Source organism: Notamacropus eugenii, chromosome 1, assembly GCF_028372415.1.
Source record: "Notamacropus eugenii isolate mMacEug1 chromosome 1, mMacEug1.pri_v2, whole genome shotgun sequence".
NCBI lineage: Eukaryota > Metazoa > Chordata > Mammalia > Diprotodontia > Macropodidae > Notamacropus > Notamacropus eugenii.
In genome coordinates, this window is record NC_092872.1 from 694473482 (window position 1) to 694495689 (window position 22208).

Sequence of the window (22208 nt, forward strand, 5' to 3'; positions counted from 1 at the left end):
TACTACATAGTAATAAATTTCTTGATTACATTGGCTTTCCAAGCACCAGTTTTCTATGTCTTACTGCAAAGCTATCTACCGTTTTCACTGTGCTCTCTGGAATTCCTGCTCCACAAGTAACAAATCTATTTTCATCTTTACCCCTTTCCTTTCTTGCTCCTTCTCTCTACTTTTACTTAAAAAACCCTGAGTTTTTCTGATGACACAGCTTTTCTGGTGACCATTTCCAGCACTGTTTTCATTTTCACTCTTTCCTCCATCACAGGGAAGCCAAAACACCCCTTGTTTTCCACAACCACTTCCAGACACTCCCTCTACCACCATCGCTCAGTAACTTCTCCTTTGAGGTTCAATCCATATTTATCAACTAATCAAGATTCTAGTAGCTGGTACCATCCTCTAGAACACTGTCCTTCCTTTCTCTATCAATTCAGCGCCTTGTTTACAATCTTTCTCTCCCAACTTCCATCTTCATGTTGAGGGACTTCAACATTCATCTTGATATTCCCTTAAATATTCTTACTTTCCAGTTCCTCAGTGAATTAATTTCTCCTAACCTACTCTTCCATCTCACCTTAGCTATATACTGGGATAGTAATACTCCGGATTTTATCTTGACTCATGAATGTTCCACTTCTATGTTCATTAACTTTGAAATTTCTCTGTCTAGTTATAATCTCTTCTCATTTCACTAGACTCTCTGCCTTATAAGCCCTAATTCTGTTCTTGATTCTCACCTTGAACTTCAATCTCCCCACCCATCAGTTCTTTCCCAGGCCATCATCACTGCCTGGTTTTAGTCTCTGTCTCCACCTTAACCCCTTAATGTACAACTTAATCACTACACTGACCCCTTAGCCTATGACAAATCTTTCCCTGCGAAACCTCCGCCTTAGATGACTCCCATCATCCCCTCCTTTTGCTCTTTTTTGCAAACTGGTAAATGAAGCTAGAGAAAATCGTGAAACCATTTTATCCAGATCCATTCAGATTAATGTTTCATAATCTTAACTGGGTCCTCACTGTGGCAAGGCAGTCTTTGTGTTCTTCCACAATCAGTTCACTATCTCACTCACCAAAGTAACTTTTCTAAACCTTTGCATACCTCCTCCAACTTCTCATGGCTCCTCCTTCCCTAATCATCTCAACTCAGAACCTGGCTTGATATTTTGCTGGAAAAAAATGAGGCCATTCATTGAGCTCCCTCATATGCCCTCCTCCTTATCTCATATTGATCAGATGCCTTCTGTTACTATCTCTTCCTTTACTAATCTTACATGAAGAGACTTCTTAAGTAAGGGTATGCTTTCTACACACATAAAGGATCCCATTCAATCCAGTCTTTCCCAGAAGATTGCCCTTTCTATCATTCTCACTTTCACTATTCCTTAATTTCTCTGTCTCCTTCTCTCTCCTCCTCCTCTTTCCCTCTCCCCTGTCCACTTCATCCCACCACCACCCACCCCCTGATGCTTCCCTGCTACCTACAAACTTGCCTATGACTCTCCTCTGTTCTCAAAAAACTTTTCTGGTTCCTTCCATCCATCTCTCTATCCATCCATCCCCACTAGCTGTCATCTCACATGTCTCCTCCCTTTTATGGCTAGAGAGCTTTTCTCTTACTCTCTTCACTCTCTCCAGTCTGGCATCTAGTCTCCAGATCAGACCTACAGTATCCCACCTTCAACTGTCTCAAAATGTATGCCCTATATTCATTATAAACTCAGCTTTTCCAAAACTGAACTCTTTCTCTTTCCCACCAAACTTTCTCCTCTTCATAACATTCCTATTACTTGTTGAAGTCAGCATCATCCTCCTAGTTACCTGGGCTTGGAATCTAGGTGTCATCATCCACTACTCACTTTCTTTTCCACTATATCCAATCTGTTGTCAAGTGTTACTTATTCTACCCTTGCTACATCTCTCATATACACCCATTTCTCTCCTCTGACACCACTACCACTCTGGTACAAACTCTCACCACCTTACACTTGAACTAATAACACCTGCCTGGTTTGTCTCCTTGCCTCTTCTCTCCATGCTCCAGTTCATCCTCCACTCAGCTGTCAGTGATCTTCCAACAGCAATGGTGAGATCATCACCCTCTTATTCAATCAACTAGTCAGCTTACAAGTATTTTAAAGCACTTATTGTAAGTCAATCACAAAAGAAAGCCCATTCCTACCATCAGGGAGTTCAATTTTAATGGAGACAACATATTAATAGCCATACAGACACAAAATATATACAACGTAAAGGAGAAGTAATCTCAGAGGGCAAGTGTGACAACCGTGATTTTTGACATACATTGTGTCATGTTTTTGTTATATGTGATAGGCTCCAACATGGAGTCACAGGTTAAGTGGTCCTGAGGACCACAAAACTTTTAAGCAATAACAAACAGCCAGAACTTTCACATGCCTTGGCTTATTCTGATCCTGTGAGGAACCTCAGCACCTAAATGGACTCCCACCTGACTGCAGAGCTGTGTGCTGGCCCTTAGAGCCTGTGATTCCTGCAACAGTAAAGAATCCTGGGGAATCTTCCCATCACACTGAGGTCAGATTAAGAGTGTGCTCTCTCATGTGGTGCCACCTGTCCCAACCAAATCTCCCTTTAAGGGATCAGACTGACCTGCTCAGACCCCACTCTGAGTGTGTACTCCTCCAATCTTGCTACTGTACAAGTCTCCCTCATGTGATTGCACTAAATCTCTTTCTGTCAATGCAGGCGGTATGGGATGTGTGTGTGTGTGTGTGTGTGTGTGTGTGGTGTGATATGGTGTGGTGTGGTGTGGTATGTGTATGTGTTGCTTTCGTTTTTGCCTGCTTGGTGCTCCACATAGTAATAAAACTCACACTTTAAACTTCCACATGACCAGTTTTCTATCAAGCCTCAAACTGGGGTCCTTGCTCTACAAGGCCCTAGAAGTAAGGGGCACGTGAGAGAAACAGGAGGAGGGAAAGGGAGATCTCTTGAAGAAGGTGGGTTTAGAGCTACCTCAGATTCCCTTAAGCAATTCCAGTTGGCCTTGGGAGGTAGAGAGTTGTGTGTGGGTAGAACAAGCAGGACAATGTGGCTGAATGGCAGTTTGTGTAGAGAAGTCTGGCCTCCTCCCACCTCTAGTCTGCTTAGGCTCCTCCACATTCTCTGCCTCCTTCCTTATCCTTGAATAAGATACTCCACTGAATCTGTCCATGTTCACTCCAGCTCCTTCTGGCTTCCTTCAGGACTTGGTGCTAATTCCACCTTCTGAAAGAAACCTCTCCCTGTCTCTGTTACTGCCAGGACCCTTCCTCTGGGATCATCCCCAATCTATCCTGTAGAGATCTGGTTTGGGCAAAACTGTTTGCCTGCTGTCTTCCTCATCAAACTGTAAACTCCTAGAGGGCAGGGACAATGTACACCTCTCTTTGTATGCTCATAGCTTGGTATAGTGCCTGGCACATAGTAGGTACTCAGTAATTGTTTCTTAACTTGACTTGACAGTCTAAGATGGGAAGAGATAACAGAAAGGAGAGTTAAAAAAGGAGGGGCAAGGGAGAGTGGGGGCAAGGCAAGTGGTGGAGAGATGGAAGAGATCAGGGAGTAAGCTAGAAGGGAAGAAAGCAGCATGAAGGGGGCTCCTGCCAGAAGGCACAGTGAGCCACTACAGAGGCCTGCACTGGGAGTTCTTCAGGTGGGGGAATTCAAGATCCGTCTCACCAGTTTACATCTGTAAAATAAGAACAACTAGCATTTCTATGATTCTTTAAGGTTTAGAAAGTGCTCTGAATAGTGTCTCATTTTATCCCTACAACAGCTCTGAGAGATATATGCCATTATTATTCTCTTTTTCCAGATGAGGTAACTGAGGGAAATATCTAACTGACTAACCCATGGTCACACAGTTAGTACATTAAGACTGGTCTAGGCAGATCTAGTTCTAGCAACATGCATTGCACTATCCAGTGGGATAAGATGGTCTTCAAAACTCATATTCCTATGAATCTGGGGCTCCTCTTCAGAATTCTCCAACCTTGTCTAATATCTGACTTTCAGCACTGGGGATGAGCATGCGCCTGGCAACTGGGGTTACCTGGATCAGGTGGCTGCCCTGAGGTGGGTCCAGAAGAACATTGCCCACTTTGGAGGAGATCCTGACCTTGTGACCATCTTTGGCGAGTCTGCTGGGGGAATAAGTGTTTCCTCACATGTAGGTGGTAAAAACACGACCCCAGTCTGAAGGGGACTTCTTGTATCCAAAACTAGTCTCAGAAACCAGAATTTTTCTTCCTCTTCTTATCCTCCCCCATCTAGAATCATTGGGCTGCTAACTTCTTTCTCTAAAGTTGACACATGCCCTTCCTTTGCATTTGGAGATCCCACTACACTCCCTTGCCCTAGGCCAACCTAATCATCTAGGACCTTCTTCCTCTTGCTTTAATGGAGATAGAAGAGGAGCTACCCCTTTTTAAAGGCTTAGTAACCACTTTTGAGTGAGAGCAAAAGAAATGTACAGGGTAATGGTGACATCATTCAAAGCCCAATGGATCTAGATATTGCCACTGATGGTCCTCCTCCCAATGCTGCTCAGGGCCTCTCTGCACCTTCCCAGGTGGCCTTTGTGACCAGTTGTGGCTGCAGATCAGCTCTATCCAGCCTTTCTGATGAGCCCTTGAGAGCTTAGCATAGCTGGCCCTCATATGACAGACATGAAATCCATTAGGGTGCTTAGAGGTAAAGATCTCCTTCCTTGGTAGCCTTCCTCCTCCATGAGTTTGCACATCATTGATGTAGCCCCCAGGCTGTGATAAGGCATGGGAGGAAGACTTCAGTGGAAGAATAATGCTAATAATCATAATAGCTGATGGGAAAGTGGGGAATTCCCATGTAATAGGGAAAACTGTTAGATTTGAAGTTGTTTGATTCTAACAGCAAACCTGGACTTTCTCATAATCAATAAACAAAGTGAACTTACAAGAAGGCAGGGCACTGGAACAGTATTGCTGGGTTGCAGAGCACAGGCATCTTTTCATACCCTGTTATGGAACCTGAAACCCACAGAGTTCAGAACCATGGCCAAGTCTACTTAACTCTCTTTTCTGTCTGTCTCATGGTCCTGGCTGTGTCAAAGGACCCAAGGGCCAGGGTCACCTAGAGAGGCCCCTGTTCGGGACTGTCCTATAGGGTTATTTCAGGGATGTGGCAGGGTAGCAGTCCTGGCTTTCAAACTCACAGTCTCCTCTGTCTCTGCTGAGTCAAGAGTACCTGGGTCTCCCTATGACTGCTTTCACCTCTCCTCTGTTGTGTTTTGCTCCCAAAGGTTCTGTCCCCCATGTCCAAAGGCTTGTTCCACAGAGCAATCATGGAGAGTGGTGTGGCCATCTGCCCTGGCTTGATTTCTTCTAGCTCAGAAAGAGTTGTGAATGTAAGTTCCTTGTTCTTTGGTCTTTGTAATCACTCATATTCTTCCTTAGGTTTATGGCCTCCCAACTCCATTGTCCAACCCCACTGATCTTCTGGCTCACCTTGGATATAAGAAGGCACACTAAAATGCCCGTGAATGTTCAGACTCAAAACTATCATAAAGATCTTCTATTGTAGCGTCCTAATTTACAGAGGAAGAAATTGAGACACAGGGAAGAAAGATTCAGTTCTTTGCTCTGTTTTTTTCCTATGCTTGTGATTTTAGGTAAGGTACTCGGGGCCTCAGTTTCTTTCTTTGGAAAAGTGGGTATGATTAGCTGGTTTTTATTTTTTTAAATTTTTGATTTTCTACCACAACTTTTTTTAAAAAATTAATTTATTTATTTAACTTTTAACATTCATTTTCACAAAATTTTGGGTTCCAAATTTTCTCCCCATTTGTCCCCTCCCCCCACCCCAAAACACCAAGCACTCTGATTGCCCCATCACCAATTTGCCCTCTCTTCTATCATCCCTCCCTTCCCTTGTCCCCATCTTCTCTTTTGTCCTGTAGGGCCAGATAACTTTCTATACCCCATTACTTATATTTCTTATTTCCTAGTAACAAGAACAATAGTCGACAGTTGTTCCTAAAACTTTGAGTTCCAACTTCTCTTCATCCCTCCCTCCCCACCCGTTCCCTTTGGGAAGGCAAGCAACTCAATATAGGCTATATCTGTGTAGTTTTGCAAGTGACTTCCATAATAGTCATGTTGTGTAAGACTAACTATATTTCCCTCCATCCTATCCTGCCCCCCATTGCTTCTATTCTTTCTTTTGATCCTGTCCCTCCCCAAGAGTGTTGACTTCAAATTGCTCCCTCCTCCCACTGCCCTCCCTTCCATCATCCCCCTACCCTGCTTATCCCCTTCTCCCCCCCTTTTCTGTATTGTAAGATAGGTTTTCATACCAAAATCAGTGTGCATTTTATTCCTTCCTTTAGTCGAATGTGATGAGAGTAATCTTCATGTTTTTCTCTCACCTCCCCTCTTTTTCCCTCCACTAAAAAGTCTTTTGCTTGCCTCTTTTATGAGAGATAATTTGCCCCATTCCATTTCTCCCTTTCTCCTCCCAATATATTTCTCTCTCATTGCTGAATTTCATTTTTTTAAGATATGATCCCATTCTATTCAATTCACTCTGTGCTCTGTGTGTGTGTGTATGTGTGTGTAATCCCATCCACTACCCAGATACTGAATAGTTTCAAGAGTTACAAATATTGTCTTTCCATGTAGGAATGTAAACAGTTCACCTTTAGTAAGTCCCTTATGACTTCTCTTTGCTGTTCACCTTTTCATGCTTCTCTTCATTCTTGTGTTTGAAAGTCAAATTTTCTTTTCAGCTCTGGTCTTTTCATCAAGAATGCTTGAAAGTCCTTGATTTCATTGAAAGACCATTTTGTCCCCTGAAGTATTATACTCAGTTTTGCTGGGTAGGTGATTCTTGGTTTTAGTCCTAGTTCCTTTGACTTCTCGAATATCATATTCCACGCCCTTCGATCCCTTAATGTAGAAGCTGCTAGATCTTGTGTTATCCTGATTGCATTTCCACAATACTTGAATTGTTTCTTTCTAGCTGCTTGCAATATTTTTCTCCTTGACCTGGGAACTCTGGAATTTGGCCACGATGTTCCTAGGAGTTTCTCTTTTTGGATCTCTTTCAGGAGGTGATCTGTGGATTCCTTGAATACTTATTTTGCCCTCTGGTTCTAGAATCTCAGGGCAGCTTTCCTTCATAATTTCATGAAAGATGATGTCTAGGCTCTTCTTTTGATCATGGCTTTCAGGCAGTCCCATAATTTTTAAATTGTCTCTCCTGGATCTATTTTCCAGGTCAGTTGTTTTTCCAATGAGATATTTCACATTGTCTTCCATTTTTCCATTCTTTTGGTTTTGTTTTGTGATTTCTTGGTTTCTCATAAAGTCATTAGCCTCCATCTGTTCCATTCTAATTTTGAAAGAACTATTTTCTTCAGTGAGCTTTTGGACCTCCTTTTCCATTTGGTTAATGCTGTTTTTTAAAGCATTCTTCTCCTCATTGGCTTTTTGAACCTCTTTTGTCTATTGAGTTAGCCTATTTTTCAAGGCGTTATTTTCTTCAGCATTTTTTTGGGTCTCCTTTAGCAAGGTGTTGACCTGCTTTTCATGCTTTTCTTTCATCTCTCTCATTTCTCTTCCCAGTTTTTCCTCCACTTCTCTAACTTGATTTTCAAAGTCCTTTTTGAACTTTTCCATGGCCTGATCCCATTGAATATTTATTTTGGATGTTTGGGATACAGAAGCCTTGACGTTTATGTCTTTCCCTGATGGTAAGCCTTATTCTTCCTCATCTGAAAGGATGAGAGGAGATATCTGTTCACCAAGAAAGTAATCTTCTATGGTCTTATTTTTTTTGCCCCCTTTTCTGGGCATTTTCCCAGCCAGTGACTTGATTTCTGAGTTTCCTCTCACACCCACCTGGCCTCCAGTTACACCCAGGTAGTGCTTAGGGGCTGAGATGCAAATGCTGCTCCCCAGTCTCAGGGCTTTGGGGAGGAGCAGGGCTGCTATTCAGTGTGAGATTAAGTTCAGGTGCTCAGGTGGGGGCAGGGCCACCACTCAGGGCTCAGTTCCCTCAGGGGGTTTATGCAGAGACCTTCAACAATGGATCCAGGCTCCTGCCTGCTTGGGGAGCCCGGGTCTGCTCCCACCTCCACTGCTGCCTCCCAAGGGGGCCTGAGTTATGGGGGCACCCCACTCCCCTCTCGGCAAGCCAAGAAGACCCTCTCACCAACCTTTGGGGCCCGTGGGTGGAGGGACCTGCACGGCCACTGGAGATTCCGTCCCTGAAGCCTGCTCGGATCTGCTCCTCTTGGTACCACTCAGCCAAGGCAGGGCTGGGCTGTGCTCCAGGTCCAGTGCGAGACAGACCCTTCCCAGTCAGTTTTTCAGGTCTCTCTGGAACAGGAATCTCCTCCACTCTGCTGTTCTGCGGCCTCCGCTGTTCCAGAATTCTTTGGGAGCTCTTCTTTACAGGTGTTTTATGGGCTGTGGGTTCGGAGCTAGCATATGTGCATCCCTTTACTCCTCCATCTTGGCTCCTCCCCCGATTAGCTGTTTTTTAAAGTCCTTTCTAGCCCCAAATTCTAATTTGTGATACCCCCACAATGGTAGAAAGAGTTCCTTGAGGCAGCCCAGGTACAGGTTAGATGGAATGATCTATTTCATCCCTTCTACCTCTCTGGTTCTATCATGCGGCTTGTCCAAGGTCATACATTGAGCTGGTGACTGAGCTGGGACCAGAACTGAGCTCTGTGAGCCTATGTCACGACTCTTTCAACATAGCAGACCCCATCATGTGTCCTTTAGAGATATTTAGGTCTTTTCTTCCTGAGTAAATGGTAGACTCTTTGGGAGAAGGGACTGTGTCTTTGTAGCCTGCCCCTGCCCATCCCCATCCCCATTTGTTAGCACTGAGGCCTGCACAAAGTAGGTTCATGATTGGGGGAATCACCCCTTAGATGGTCAGACAGATTCCAGCTTGATTTTCTTTTCACCATTACCGCATCATCACCTATAGACATGATCCTTTGCTAGCTTACTGATGAGTATGAAAGGATTCCTCTATTGTGATACAGGCCATGGGTTCCTCTATGAGAATATTAACTCTCTGTGGGTGTTTCTTTGCAGGCCGTTGCCAATCTGTCTGCTTGTGATAGTCACAATTCTGCCTCCATGGTTCAGTGCCTTAGGAACAAATCTGAGGATGAGATCCTGGCCATTACCAAGGTAGGTAAGCTGAGAAACAAGAGTTTCAGTACCAAGAACAGTTGCCGGAATAGCTTAGTACAGGGCTGGTCACCCAACATTCATTAGGTAGGATTGAGGTAAAGATCTTGGGAATGCCACTGTCTTAGCCTCAGTTTCCCCCTACCAAATATATGCTCTTCATAGATATTTCCACCTCCAACATTCTATGTTTGAAGGTCTCTTCTCACTCTAATGTTCTCCTTTCCAGGATCTCTTCTACCTTTAACTTTCTGTGCTCTCAACTTTTTTCTTCTAGGGCTTCATCCCTTCCATTTTGGACATGCCTCCACCATTCTGTGTTCTAAACATTTCAGGTTCTAAGGTTCTAAACTTTTTTATTCTCTAGTCTTACCACCCTTCCCACTCAAATATTCTCTGTTTATAGAATCATAGTATTAGAACTGGAAGGATTCATTACAATCTGATTCTAACATTCTGAGTTCCAACATTATTTTTGTTCCAAGATTACTTCCACTGCTGATTCTATTTTCCATATTTTTTTCCAGCTGTAACATTCTATGCTATAAGATTATATAAGTTTAGTTATGGAGAATGCAGCTAGGTGGTGTGATAGTTAGAATGTTGGGAAAACTAACCTAAGGTTAAATCTAGCCTCAGATACTACCTGTCATTTAGTCTATTTGCCTCAGTTTGTTGCCCATAAAATGGGGATAATAATAATAATGACTACCTCCCAGGGTGGTTGTGAGGATGAATTGAGAAAATTATTAGCACATTGCCTGGCACATAGTAAGCACTAAATAAATGTTACAATGATGATGATGATGGTGGTGGTGATGGTAGTGGTGGTCCCTTCTAGTTCCAATATTCTATTTTCTGTCACCTTTCAGATCTAACACTCCATTGATCTTTGCAATAAAGAATCACTGTTGTGGGAAGACTATCCCCTGGGATTGATCACTCTCATCTAAATATTCCCTTCATAAAACTACATTTTATATAGTTTATCTCATTTCAATAACTTTGCAGGAATCATGTACCATTGGTAGTACAAGTATAATGTCATTCCTAAAAGACAGCCTTGGGAATTAAAATCATTGAGTGGAAGCAGTGAGAGGTCAGGGAGTTATTTGACTTTATATTTCTATTCCCAGAGCCTAGGAAGGTTTATGGATTGATGTACTGATTGGATATTTTACAAAGGAGGAAAGTGATTCTCAGAGAGGGTTAGTGATTTTGCCAAAAGTCACACAGTTCACAAGTATCAAGATAGATACCTGATAACATGCCTTTAGGACCAAGATCTTTATTCATTGTATCATGGTGCTTCCTCAAAGAATTGGAGTTCTTTGTACTCATTTAGTTGTAAGTATTAGAGCCAGATTAAGTATTAAAGCCATCTCTAATTGCATCTAATTATTCAGTTGTTTTTCAGTTGTGTCCAACTCTTCATGACCTCATTCAGAGATTTCTTGGCAAAAATGATGGAGTAGCTTGCCATTTCCTTCTCAGGTCATTAAGAAACTGAGACCAACACAGTTAAGTGACTTGCCCAGGGTATCCCAGCTAGTAAGTGGCAGAGGCCAGATCTGAATTTAGGAAGATAAGTTTCTGGCTCCAGGTCTGGTGCTCTGTCCACTGTACCACCTAGCTGTCTCTACATCTAGTTACTCTCTCCATTAGCCATGTTGACTTTCCTTCCCTCAGTCTGAAAACTATTCTGCTTTCATCCTGATTTGACAAGAGTTTCGTCATCTGGAAAATGAAGGGGTTGAACCAGATGGTTTCTGAAAGTATCTTCCAACTCAGACTCTACAATCTTATGAACATCCTTTGCCAAAATACCTGTGAGGTCAGGTTTCATTTTGGCTGTGCTGATGCCAAGGAGATAGAACAAGAAAGGATCCCTGACTTTCACTCAAACCCAAGCCCAGAATTCAAAGTACTGAACACTTTGGGGCCCCCATGTCTTTCTTGCCTTTTTTCATATTACTTTCCTGCATGCACTCTAAGCTTTAGCCAAACCCATCTGTGCTCAGTCTTCTAAATATTCCTTACACTCTCGAACGTTCATGCCTTTTTTAGGTGTGTCTTGTGTCTACAAAGTCATCCCTTTTTATTAAAATACCGCTTTATATTAGTGTCTTTCTCATAACAACGCATGAGGTAGGGAGTGCAAGAAACATCATTCCCATTTTGTAGATATATCTCGGAGGAGTTCTCAGTGAAAAGAGAACCTTGACTGGAGTCAGGAATACCTGACTTCAATCCTGTCTCAGATACTTACTAGCTGTGTGACTGGTGTAAGTCACTTAACCTCTGTTTGCCTTAATCTACTGGAGAAGGAAATGGTGAACAACTCCATTATTTTTGCCAAGAAACCCTCATTGACAGTATTGGTGTGTGATCATCAATGGGGTCATGAAGAGTCAGACACACCTGAACAACAAACCTCTGAGGAGCCTAAAGGCAATGACTTATCCACTTCTCCAGCATCACAGTCCATAAACATTAGACCTGGGGTTTAAGCCCAGATGTCTCCCAGTTTTCAATCCAGTCTTCCTTTCTCCCCCATCATGCTGCCTCTCATAGACCTCTTTTGTCTGTTGAATTCTTCCCCATCTGTTAAAGCCAATTCCAATATCCCCTTTTAGGAAGCTTTATGGGAAAAGATCTTGACATAATTTAGCCCAATGCACTCATTTTGTAGGGGAGCAGATTGCAACAGAGAGATGTAATTTGCCTAAAGTTACAGTCACTTAGTGGCTGAGTCAGGACTAGAATCCAGATCTATTGACTTTGACACCAGTGCTCTCCTTCTGTTCATTCCAGAAGCATTTCTGGAGCAGCTTCTATGTCTGGCCTGGGAAAACACAAAGTTTGGTGAAGGGATGGGTCCATGATGGAATTCATCTTCTTAGGGAAGAGGGCTTTACGCCATACACAGGAAACAGAACCTAAGTACTTAAGTGGTTGGGGGATTGTGGCGGGGGGGGGGGGGGGGGGGGGGGGGGGGGGGGGGGGGCTCACAAACATGTGCAGTGGGAACTCTGAGGAAGTAGAGGGTTCATCTGGCTGCCATATCATAAAAGGCATTGTGGAAGATGTGGCAGTTAAATTGGCTCCTGAAGGGAGTGAAGAATTTTAACAGGTAGCAGTGGGAGAAATGTCACTCTAGCCATGTGAAGTGAAGCAAGCCAAGGCAGAAAGGTAGATAATGTGTTTGACTTTCAGTCTGCATAGTGTAAGTCTGGAACAGTAGAAAAGAGGGCTACGAATCCCAGACTGAAGTACTGGAGGTTTTTCTTTGGGTAATGGGGAGCCATGGAATTTTTTTTTAATGCAGTGGAGTTTTGTGAGAAATCTGAAATGAGAAAGGGGTGTGTGTGTGTGTGTGTGTGTGTGTGCGTGTGTGTGTGTGTGTGAGTGTGTGTGTGTGTGTGTGATAAATTAGAGAAGGAGACAGGGATGCCAGTTTGGAGACTGTTGCAAGAGTCCACATGTGTGAGGACAGGTATGTGATGCAGTGAAGACCTGAGTTCAAATTCAGCCTCAGACACTTACTAGCTATGTAACCCTGGGCAAGTCACTTAACTCCAAAAAAGAAATAAAGAGGAGTCTGGGTAAGTGACAAAACTTGTTGAAAATGGTATGGTAACAATAAGAATGATGAAAAATCATCCATAGAAGAGAGGTTGTGGAGATAGACTTGTCTTTTCTTTTTTTTTTCCTGCTTTTTTCTTTAGCATATCAAGATAATCCCTGGTGTAGTTGATGGGCAATTCCTCCCCAAACATCCTGAAGAGTTATTGGCTGCAGGAGAGTTCCACCGAGTCCCTTCCATCATTGGTATCAACAACAATGAATTTGGCTGGTTTATTCCTCTGGTAAGATTCTAGGGTGTTCTATTTTGTGCCAGCTTCTTTCTGGCAATTCATGCTTCTCTAAAGAATCATAGGCTTTCTGAGTTGGTCAGGACTGTGGTGGCCTGAAGGAGAATCCCTTCTATAACTTACTGGACAAATGAACATCCAAACCCCTGCTAGAAGACTACTAAGGAGGGAAACCTATTGCCTCCTGAGCCAGTTCCTTCCACTTCTAGGCAACTCTCATGGTTGAATAGGGCATCATGACATCAAGTAGAAATTTACTTCTTTTTCAGCTTCTATCTGTTGTTCCTGGCTCTGCCCTTAGGGCAAATGGCACCAGTTAAATGCCTCTTCTGAGTGACCATCCCCCAGAGAGTTAAAGACAACTATCATGTCTGCCCCTGTCCTAAGTTTTTTCTTTGGCTGCAAAACAAATTTCTTCAACCCATTCCTATATGGCAAGACCATGAGTCCCTTCTCAGCTTCTCTATTTTCTGACTCAAATGCGATGCCCAGAACTGAACAAAAGATTCCAGATATATAGATATCCCTTCTGCATTGCCAGGATTGGGGTACAGTGCCTCCACCATGTGGAAAATCCATGTAAAATTTTTTTGCCAATCTTTTGTAACAGAGAAGGCTGAATTATTATGGTATTAAAGGATAACGTATGTTTAGATTATATAATACTATATATTTCACACATTTTTGTTTCTGAACTTTTTGCCATCCAGTCTTTGCCTGCCATTTGTGGTTTCTGCAAAACTACCCCCAAATTCACATTTAATTTCCATGATGAAGAAAGTCGAAATGTGGAAGAGATAACTGTAGCCTCTTCAGGGCAGAGCACAAAGGTACTCTCATCTCCTTATTCTGGGAAGCTGTGCCTCTCTTAACACTCCTCAATGTCATGTTACTGTTTAAGTGGCACCTCCTTACAGGCTTGTGGTTCACTGCAGTCCCTGGATCTTTTAAGAATAAATTATTGTCTGACCATGCCTCCCTTATCTTGAAATTGCAAAGTCAGTTTTTAAAAATTCCAGATGTAAGATTTTGTCCCCATTAAGTTCGTTCCTAGTCACTGTGGTTAATACAATATTCTAGCCTGTCAAGTGTTTTTTTGTATCCTGACTCCATGATGCAGTATGTTAGCTGTCCCTTCTTACTCTGTATCATCTGTAAATTTGCCTTTTCTAAAATCAGAAAAGTTTGTCTGAACAGGTTTCCCTGGAAGAATCAGAATTGATTCTACCTTTGGTTATTACCTCTATGGATGACTCACTTCATGTACAAATCTGCTTGGAAGTATAAGAAGAGAAGCCCAAGCTAGGTCTTGTTCCATTTTGGTTAAAATATCTTTTACAAGTTTCTTTATTTTTTTAATTTTTAATTTTTTAAAATTTTTGGAAGCAATTGGAGTTAAGTGACTTGCCCAGGATCACAAGTTGAACTCAAGTTCTCCTGACTCCAGGTCCTGTGCTGTATCCACTGTGTCACCTAGCTCCCTCAAGTTTCATTTTAAATGGACTGTGAATAATACCAGCTGACATTAACACAGTACTTGATAATTTACAAAAAACTCCCACTATGAGGGCGGGACCTTAATGATATTTATCCCCATTTTGTAAAGTAGAGAACTGAGGCTCCCAGAAAGGAAATGATTTAATTTAATTTAATTCTAGTCACACAGCTGGGACTAGAACCTGGGCCTCCTGATGTGAGACCAGATCTCTGTACTGTGAACTTCAGGTCATCATATCTAAAGGTCGCTGGTTTGCTATTAATTTTAAATATGACATATTAACAACCATTTGTCTGGTGTCTCTTTAAGTATATGAACATAAAGTCAGTCTAGTTACACTAATCAGAAAAAAGTAGAATCCTACCTATATCATTTCTAGCATATAGTAAACATTAATTATTGTCTAAGGCCACTGGTCATTAAGAAGAAACCATGACCACTGTTGATGTTATATAGGGCATTACACCATTTTGCTGTCCATTTTGCAAAATATCTCGAGAACTGTTCATTGTGTATTAGGCATTATTTAATAACTGTTAAACAAATCTACAGCATTAATTCTACCTTGAAGGGTAAAATGACTTCCTTGATTTAGATTTGTTTTAAAAAAATATATAAATTTGATAAAGTTCTAAAGACAATTCACAGTGTGCCATTTTTCTTTACACAGGAAATGGACATTCCTCAATTTAAGGAAAAAACAGATAAAGAAAATATCCAGTCATTTCTAAGGGAATTTTTGGTGAGATATCAGTTATTCAAGCTTTTTTTAAAATAAGGACCTACTATGGAGCAGACACTGGACTAAGCACAGGGACAAAGTTAAAGAGTCCCCACCATCAATGACCTTATATTCTATGAGAGAGATAGCTTTCACATACAGAGATCAATGGAAAACATACACAAAGTAAACCTTTGGGGAGGGAAAAGGCACTAGCAGCTGGAGGAGGGAGGAGCCAAGAAAAAAGTTCTATAGAAGGTACTGTCTGAGTTGACTCTTGCCAATGCAAAGGCATGGAGGTAAGAGATGAAATGGGAAGTGTGAGGAACCAGAAGGCTGGCCTAACTGGATCACAAAGTGAAATGAGGGTAATAATGTATACATTATTATGTACTCATACACATGATATAATGTATATTTTATTATATACACATTATATGTATTGTTTATTATTTCTTTATACACATGTACATAATGAATACATTATAGACTGAATGGGGCCATGTTGTTAAAAGTTCTAAATATCAACAGAAGAGTTTATATTTGATACTAGAGGTAATAGGTATCCACTAGAATTAGTTGGGGCAGGGGAGTAAAATGGTTAGGTCTGTGCTTGGAAAATCACTTTGGAAGATGAGTGGAGGATAGCTTGGAGTGGGGAGAGATCTGAGGCAAAGGGACCAATCAGAAGGCCATTGAAATTGTCTAGGAGAGAGTTAATGAAGGTCCTTCCTCTTTCTGACTTTCTTCTTTCATAGTTACACAGTGGGAAGGAATCTTGGAGACCCCATGTAGCTCTATCCTTTCCTTGAAGCCCACACCTCTTCTACCACATGCCCAACAACTAGTTATCTAGTATTTTGTTGAAGAATTTAACCCAAGTTCCTATGTGTACAAAAATATTTATAGCTGCTCTTATTGTGGTGGCCAAGAACTGGAAATCAAGGGAATGCCCATCAATTGGGGAATGGTTAAACAAGTTGTGGCATGTGAATGTAATGGAATACTATTGTGCTTTAAGAAATGACAAACAGTTAGACTTTAGAAAAACCTGGAAAGATTTATATGAACTGATGCTGAGTGAAATGAGTAGAACCAGGAGAACATTATACACAGTAACAGCCACAGTGTGCAAAGACTGTTTCTGATAGACTAAGCCATTCAGAGCAATGCAAGGACCTAAAATATTCCCAGATGACTCAAGGCAAAATGCCATCCACATCCACAGAAAGGATACAGAATTGGAATGCAGAATGAAACAGACTATTTTCTCTTGTGTTATGTTTTGGTTTCATTTCATTTTTTCTCATATATTCTCCCATTTGCTTTAATTCTTCTATGCAACATGACTAATATGAAAATGTATTTCATAAGAATGCATGTGTAGAACCCATATAAGATTGCAAGGCATCTTGAGGAGAGAGGGGAAAGGGAGGGGGAGAAAATTTTAGACTTATGGAAGTGATTGCTGACAAATGAAAAACAAATTAGTTAAATCAAAAAAAAAATTAACCCAGAAAGTGTGGGTCCTAGTGGGGTCAGGGTAAAATGACCTAATGAGACTCAGGACCTATGAACAGGAAGCAAACTTGTGGGGGATTATTTCTTGTTGTTGTTTAGTCGGTAGATCCTATCTGACACTTTGTGACCTGTTTGGGGGGTTTTCTTGGCAAAGATACTAGAGTGATTTGCCATTTCCTTCTCTAACTCATTTTACAGATGAGAAACTGAGGCAAACAAGGTTAAGTGACTTTCCCAGGGTAACACAGCTAATACATGTCAGAGATCAAATTTGAACTCAGGTCCTCCTGACTCTAGGGCCAGTGCTTTATCCACTGCATCACCTAGCTCCCTTGCTTACTCCTTACAATCAACCAACAAACATCCCCAAACAATCTGCTGCCAGGGAAGCTCATTTTTCTGTTACTCTCTCTTCCTGGATCTCCTCTAGGATCTTTCTCCTGAGCTTGGCCATTTGGGGACGGAAGAGTATTTTAGAGATACTGAGGACTTTGGAGAATATCAAGCTCAATTCCAGGAAATGATGGAGGATTTGATGTTTGTTATTCCAGCCCTCAAAGTGGCCAAATATCAACACAGTGAGTATGGCATGGACCCTTTTCAGAATCAGTGTAAGAATGTCTCATTTCTGCTGCAATGTGTGTATGTTACCCACATATTCATACAGAATGAGACTCCTGCTTCTGGCTTTGCTATCGTAGCCTCCAGACTGATTCAAATTTCCTCCTTCTTCCCTCCTACCCCCACCCATCCCCAGCCAGTGTGAAGTGACCATTCTTTTCAAATAATAACAACAATAATAATAGATAATGACCAATATTTACATAAATAGAAGGTCTTAACATTTTTGTGGGTATGCATCCTGAAACCCGTTGGCAGTTCAGGAAAAATTATAAAGCCCTTCCAAAGTAATGTTGTTAAATGTATAAAGTACATAGGATAGAAAACGAATTATATTGAAATCAAGTCATCAAAGTTCCCAACTTAAAATAAGTTCAAGACCCCCTGCTAGACTGTTTTATTGTTCTAAAACACTTTACATACATTGTCCCCCTGGATCCTCACAGCAGCCTCATCCCAGGGGATTGAGCACAGACCTGGAGTCAGGAAGACCTGAGTTCAAATCCAGATTCAGACACCTTCCAGCTATGTGATCCTGAGGAAGTCATTCAACCTCTGTTTGCCTCAGTTTTTTCAGCTCTAAAATGGGAACGATAATAGCACCTCCTTCACAGGGTTGTTGCAAGGCCCCAATCTGGCACAAAGGCTTATTCCTATGAAGACTTATTCCTAGGACAGCTAAGGTGGCACAGTGGATAGAAGTCTGGGCCTGGAGTCAGGAAGACTCCTCTGCCTGAAATCAAATCTGGCCCCAGACATTTAGTAGCTGTGTGACCTTGGACAAGTCACTCCATTCTCTTTGCCTCAGTTTCCTCATCTGTAAAATGAGCCAGAGAGGGAAATGGCAAACCACTCCAGTATCTTTGCCAAGAAAACCACAACAAAGACCACACAAAGTCAAAAACAACTGACAACTGAAAATCAAATGCTTATTCCCTTCCTCCACTTCAGATGGGGTAGACAGGCCAGAGATTATTACCTCCAACTTACAGTTGAAAAATCAGCCTCAGAGAAGTAAAAGGGTTCCCCCAAGATCTTGTAGTCTGTCAGCAGCAGGGTCAGAATTCCAACCTAGGTCCTATTACACCAGACTCCAGCACTTGTCCTGCCTCACAGCATTGCTCTGAGGCAATATTTGCTAAGGGACTGTCTGCTAGGAGCTTGTCTGTTAATGATCAGCTACCATCTCTCCCCACCCCAAAGCAGAGAAGCAGACTGGGGCCCCAGACATGTGGTCTTGCCCTGCATTCAGTGTGTCAATAACCATGGGCATTTCTTATGTTTGCCTAGGTCCCAGCTCTCCAGTCTACTTTTATGAATTTCAGCACCGACCAAACATACTTAAGGACCTTGTACCAGATCTTGTGAAGGCGGACCATGGTGATGAGCTGGGTTTTGTCTTTGGAGCACCTTGTAAGCAGTGGAGATGGGACAAAGCAGGACACTGCGGGTTGAGGTGGAGGGAAGGGAGGAATTTTTTTCATGGCTGCTTTACAGAACAGGAAACTGACATTTGGAGAGAAGAAGAGACTTTTCTAACACCACAGAGTTAGCCAATCTAACCCCAAATCCAGTGTTCTTTCTGCCCTATCAGATTTCCCCAGGAGACACTGAATAGGGGCCCAGTGGCCTGAGAAGAGGTTTGGTTTTTTTTTTTAATTTTTTTTATTCTTTGTATTTGCATCTCCAGCCCTCTACACAGTGCCAGGGATAGAGATGGCAATGAATAGTTACCTGGTTGACTGAGTGATTGGAGATTAAGGTATCAGCCTTGGAAGTCCCCTTGATTGTTCAGGTGAACTGAATTAAGGGGTTGAATCAGCTATTCTGTCCAATTTAGTTTACATGAGTAAGCATACTCAACACACAGAGCCCTGGGGAAGACACAAAGATAAAAAAGACACAGTCTCTGACTTCCTGACATTTACTACTCAGAAGGGAAGATGAGGCACAAACACAAAAAACACATTTCCATTTATCAGTGGACCAGTGACCTCAGAAATGTCCTCATCTTCTCCTCTGATGTAGACTCTAACCTGTCACATCATCTCATCCTGCGTAATTCTTGTCCTTTTGCTTCATAAATCCTGCACAGAGGATCTGTCCAACATGCAGAAAACATTCCCTCCCTCCCCCTTCCTCTCTCCATTCCTTTCCTTCAAAGATTCCCTTCTTCTTTTCCTCCCTCCTTCTGTCCCTTCCTTTCTTCCTTCCTTCCTTTCCTCCCTTCCTCCCCTCTGTGCTGCCTCACTCTCCCCCTTCCATCCCTTTCTTATCTTCTTTCCTCTCTCCCTCCCTCCCTCTTTTGCTCCTTCCCTCCCACCCTTTCCTTCAGTTATTCTTGATTCATTTTTGAGCAGTCAGTGCAGTCAATGTTTGCAGATGACCCCAGATGTGTTTTTAGACATCTTCTCTCCTTATTTCACCTCCTTATTCCTGTCCTGGAAGAACTGGAAGGCCAGTTTATCCATCTATCTGTGTCATAACTAGCTATGGCCAATGAATTCAAGACTTTATGGGCCAGCTGCTGCTGCCGAACCTGTCTGTACTGCCCTAGCCGGGGGCCTTGAGTGGCAGGCACCGTGTGGGGCAGGGGTCGTAGGCAAAGACTTTACAGCTACCAGAGGTAGTGCTATGCTGTTGCAGCTTAGAATCATAATAACTATTACTATAAATAACATTTATAACAATCATGCCATTGTTATAATTACATATAATAAAATATGCTATTCTAGAATTATAATACAACATGTAGTTTTTATATCTAATAGTTTATTTTATTATATATTATTGTACGTATATAATAATGTGAATATAATAATGATAATTAGCATTCATATAACACTTTTACAAGTTTTGTAAAGCACTCTGTGAATATTATCCCTCTTTTTTTTTAACCATTCCCAACAACCATGGCACACAGGGGTTATCATTATTTCAATTTTTCAAAGAAAGAAAGAAAAACAGACAACGGTTAAGTGACTTATCCAGGGTCACTCATCTAGTCAGTGTCTGAGGCTGCATTAGAACTCAGGTCTTCCTGATTTCCAGTAGAGCTTCACCACTTTGTTTTTTGAGGAGAGACTCAGTAATGGAGTCAGATGGAGTTGGTCAACAGAAGCCCTGGGAGGGGAGTGACCTGAAGGAAACTATTGGACAAAGATTAGGTTAGTGTCCAGAGCAGGACTGACTAGGGGGTTGGGAGTAGGGACTGATGGAAAGGTGGCCTTTAGGTGTACCCTTTGATGCTAACCAAGATGTTTCTTTTCTGTTGCTAGTTGTAGCAGAGGCAACAGAAGAGGAAAAAGTCCTGAGCCACAGGATGATGAACTACTGGGCAAACTTTGCCCGTCATGGGTGAGAAAGCTGACCCTTGGTTTCCTGATGGTTTCCCTGAAGGGTCATGCCTGTTCCTAGAAACATAAAGGTTTCCTACTTACATAGCAGTTACCTGATTAAAATTTTTTCAGGGATAAAAAGTTAAATTGAGCTACAGACAAGGTCTGGGGAACACTATAGCCCTTCCCCAAGTTCATGTACAGGGCTGGGGGTAGGGGCATTGCTCTGGCAGACTCAGCCCACACATGGGCATCTTGGAAGGAAAACAAGAAAGATCAGCAACACTCTTGTTGCTCACCACCACCATCAAGGCTCAGTGACTTTTCTTCCCCCTTAGGAAGCATTAGGACAGGTAGTAGTGGCAAGGGCATTGGATATAGAGGCCAATGTTGTTGTGTTTGATTCTTTGTAACTCCATCTGGAGTTTTCTTGGCAAAGATACTGGAGTGGTTTGCATTTCCTTCTCCAGCTCATTCTACAGATGAGGAAACAGAGGTAAATATGGTTGTGATCTGCAAGTCACAGAGCTAGTAAGTGTCTGAGGCTGACTCAGGTCTTCCTGACTCTAGGCCTGGCTTTAGCCACTGTACCACCTAGTTGCCCCATTGAAAACGATTCCAATGGTATGAATTCAAATGCTGACTTGGCTACTTATTCCCTGTGTGAGGCCTTTCACTCTTTGGAACTTCCACCTTGGGCTCATTAGAAAGGGGCAACATGAAAGGTGAAGACCAAACTGTTTAAGGATGTGTGAACAATTCTCTCTATGGGTGCTCCCACTGTCAGCTGACCCCTACCTTGGGGCCCCTTCCTTGGCTCTCAGGCTTAGGTGAGGGTGGCTTGTTAGGCTTCCCATTTAGAACTTTTTGGTGTAAATGTTTGTTTTTTCCTTCCAGGGACCCAAATGGTGGAGACCTTTTTCACTGGCCAGTCTATGACCAGAAGAAAGAGTACCTGCAGCTGAATTTGCAATTGTCTGTGGGAAAGAACCTGAGGAAGGATAAGTGGGAGTTCTGGACCAAGACTGTGCCTCAGAAGATGAAGGAATCATGGCCTGAAAAAGCCCAAAAAGAGCTGTGATCTCTAAGAACAACCAGTTTTGTAATTGTGGCAGACAAATAACACCCAGTCATTTGCTTTGAGTAGTTACTTGATCTCAACTATAGTGCAGATTTGAGAGAAATACATGGACTCTCTTATTCATTACTGCTACGGGAGAAGAATGCAAATGATATGCAAAAGGAGAAAAGCATTCATATAGTGGCTACTGTATGCCAGGCACTGTACTGAGGAAACACTTTTACCAATATCTTCTCATTTGAAAGGGACCTTCTATTTCTGAGACAGTGAGAATCTGATAACACTAGCCTGTCTCTAGAGGAAAAAAAATCCCTAGTTCATTTCATAGAATTATAGTG

At 42.2% G+C, this 22208-nt stretch overlaps 1 protein-coding gene across 2 annotated transcripts in view; it reads left to right on the top strand.

Annotated features, from left to right (window-relative positions):
- The window catches only part of LOC140521214 (cocaine esterase-like), a 29937-nt gene extending 8005 nt beyond the window's left edge, over positions 1 to 21932 (top strand). Inside the window, exons 5-14 of one of the 2 annotated variants that reach the window (XM_072635968.1) lie at positions 4042 to 4195; positions 5306 to 5410; positions 9117 to 9215; positions 12944 to 13084; positions 13801 to 13920; positions 15259 to 15330; positions 17261 to 17408; positions 18742 to 18864; positions 20730 to 20808; positions 21687 to 21932. In XM_072635968.1, the coding sequence (XP_072492069.1) occupies positions 4042 to 4195; positions 5306 to 5410; positions 9117 to 9215; positions 12944 to 13084; positions 13801 to 13920; positions 15259 to 15330; positions 17261 to 17408; positions 18742 to 18864; positions 20730 to 20808; positions 21687 to 21870 (1225 nt within the window). In that variant the 3' untranslated portion in view covers positions 21871 to 21932. The remainder of the gene's footprint in view (positions 1 to 4041; positions 4196 to 5305; positions 5411 to 9116; positions 9216 to 12943; positions 13085 to 13800; positions 13921 to 15258; positions 15331 to 17260; positions 17409 to 18741; positions 18865 to 20729; positions 20809 to 21686) is intronic. The other variant, XM_072635970.1, reaches the window with a different exon arrangement.
- The last annotated feature ends 276 nt before the right edge of the window (positions 21933 to 22208 follow it).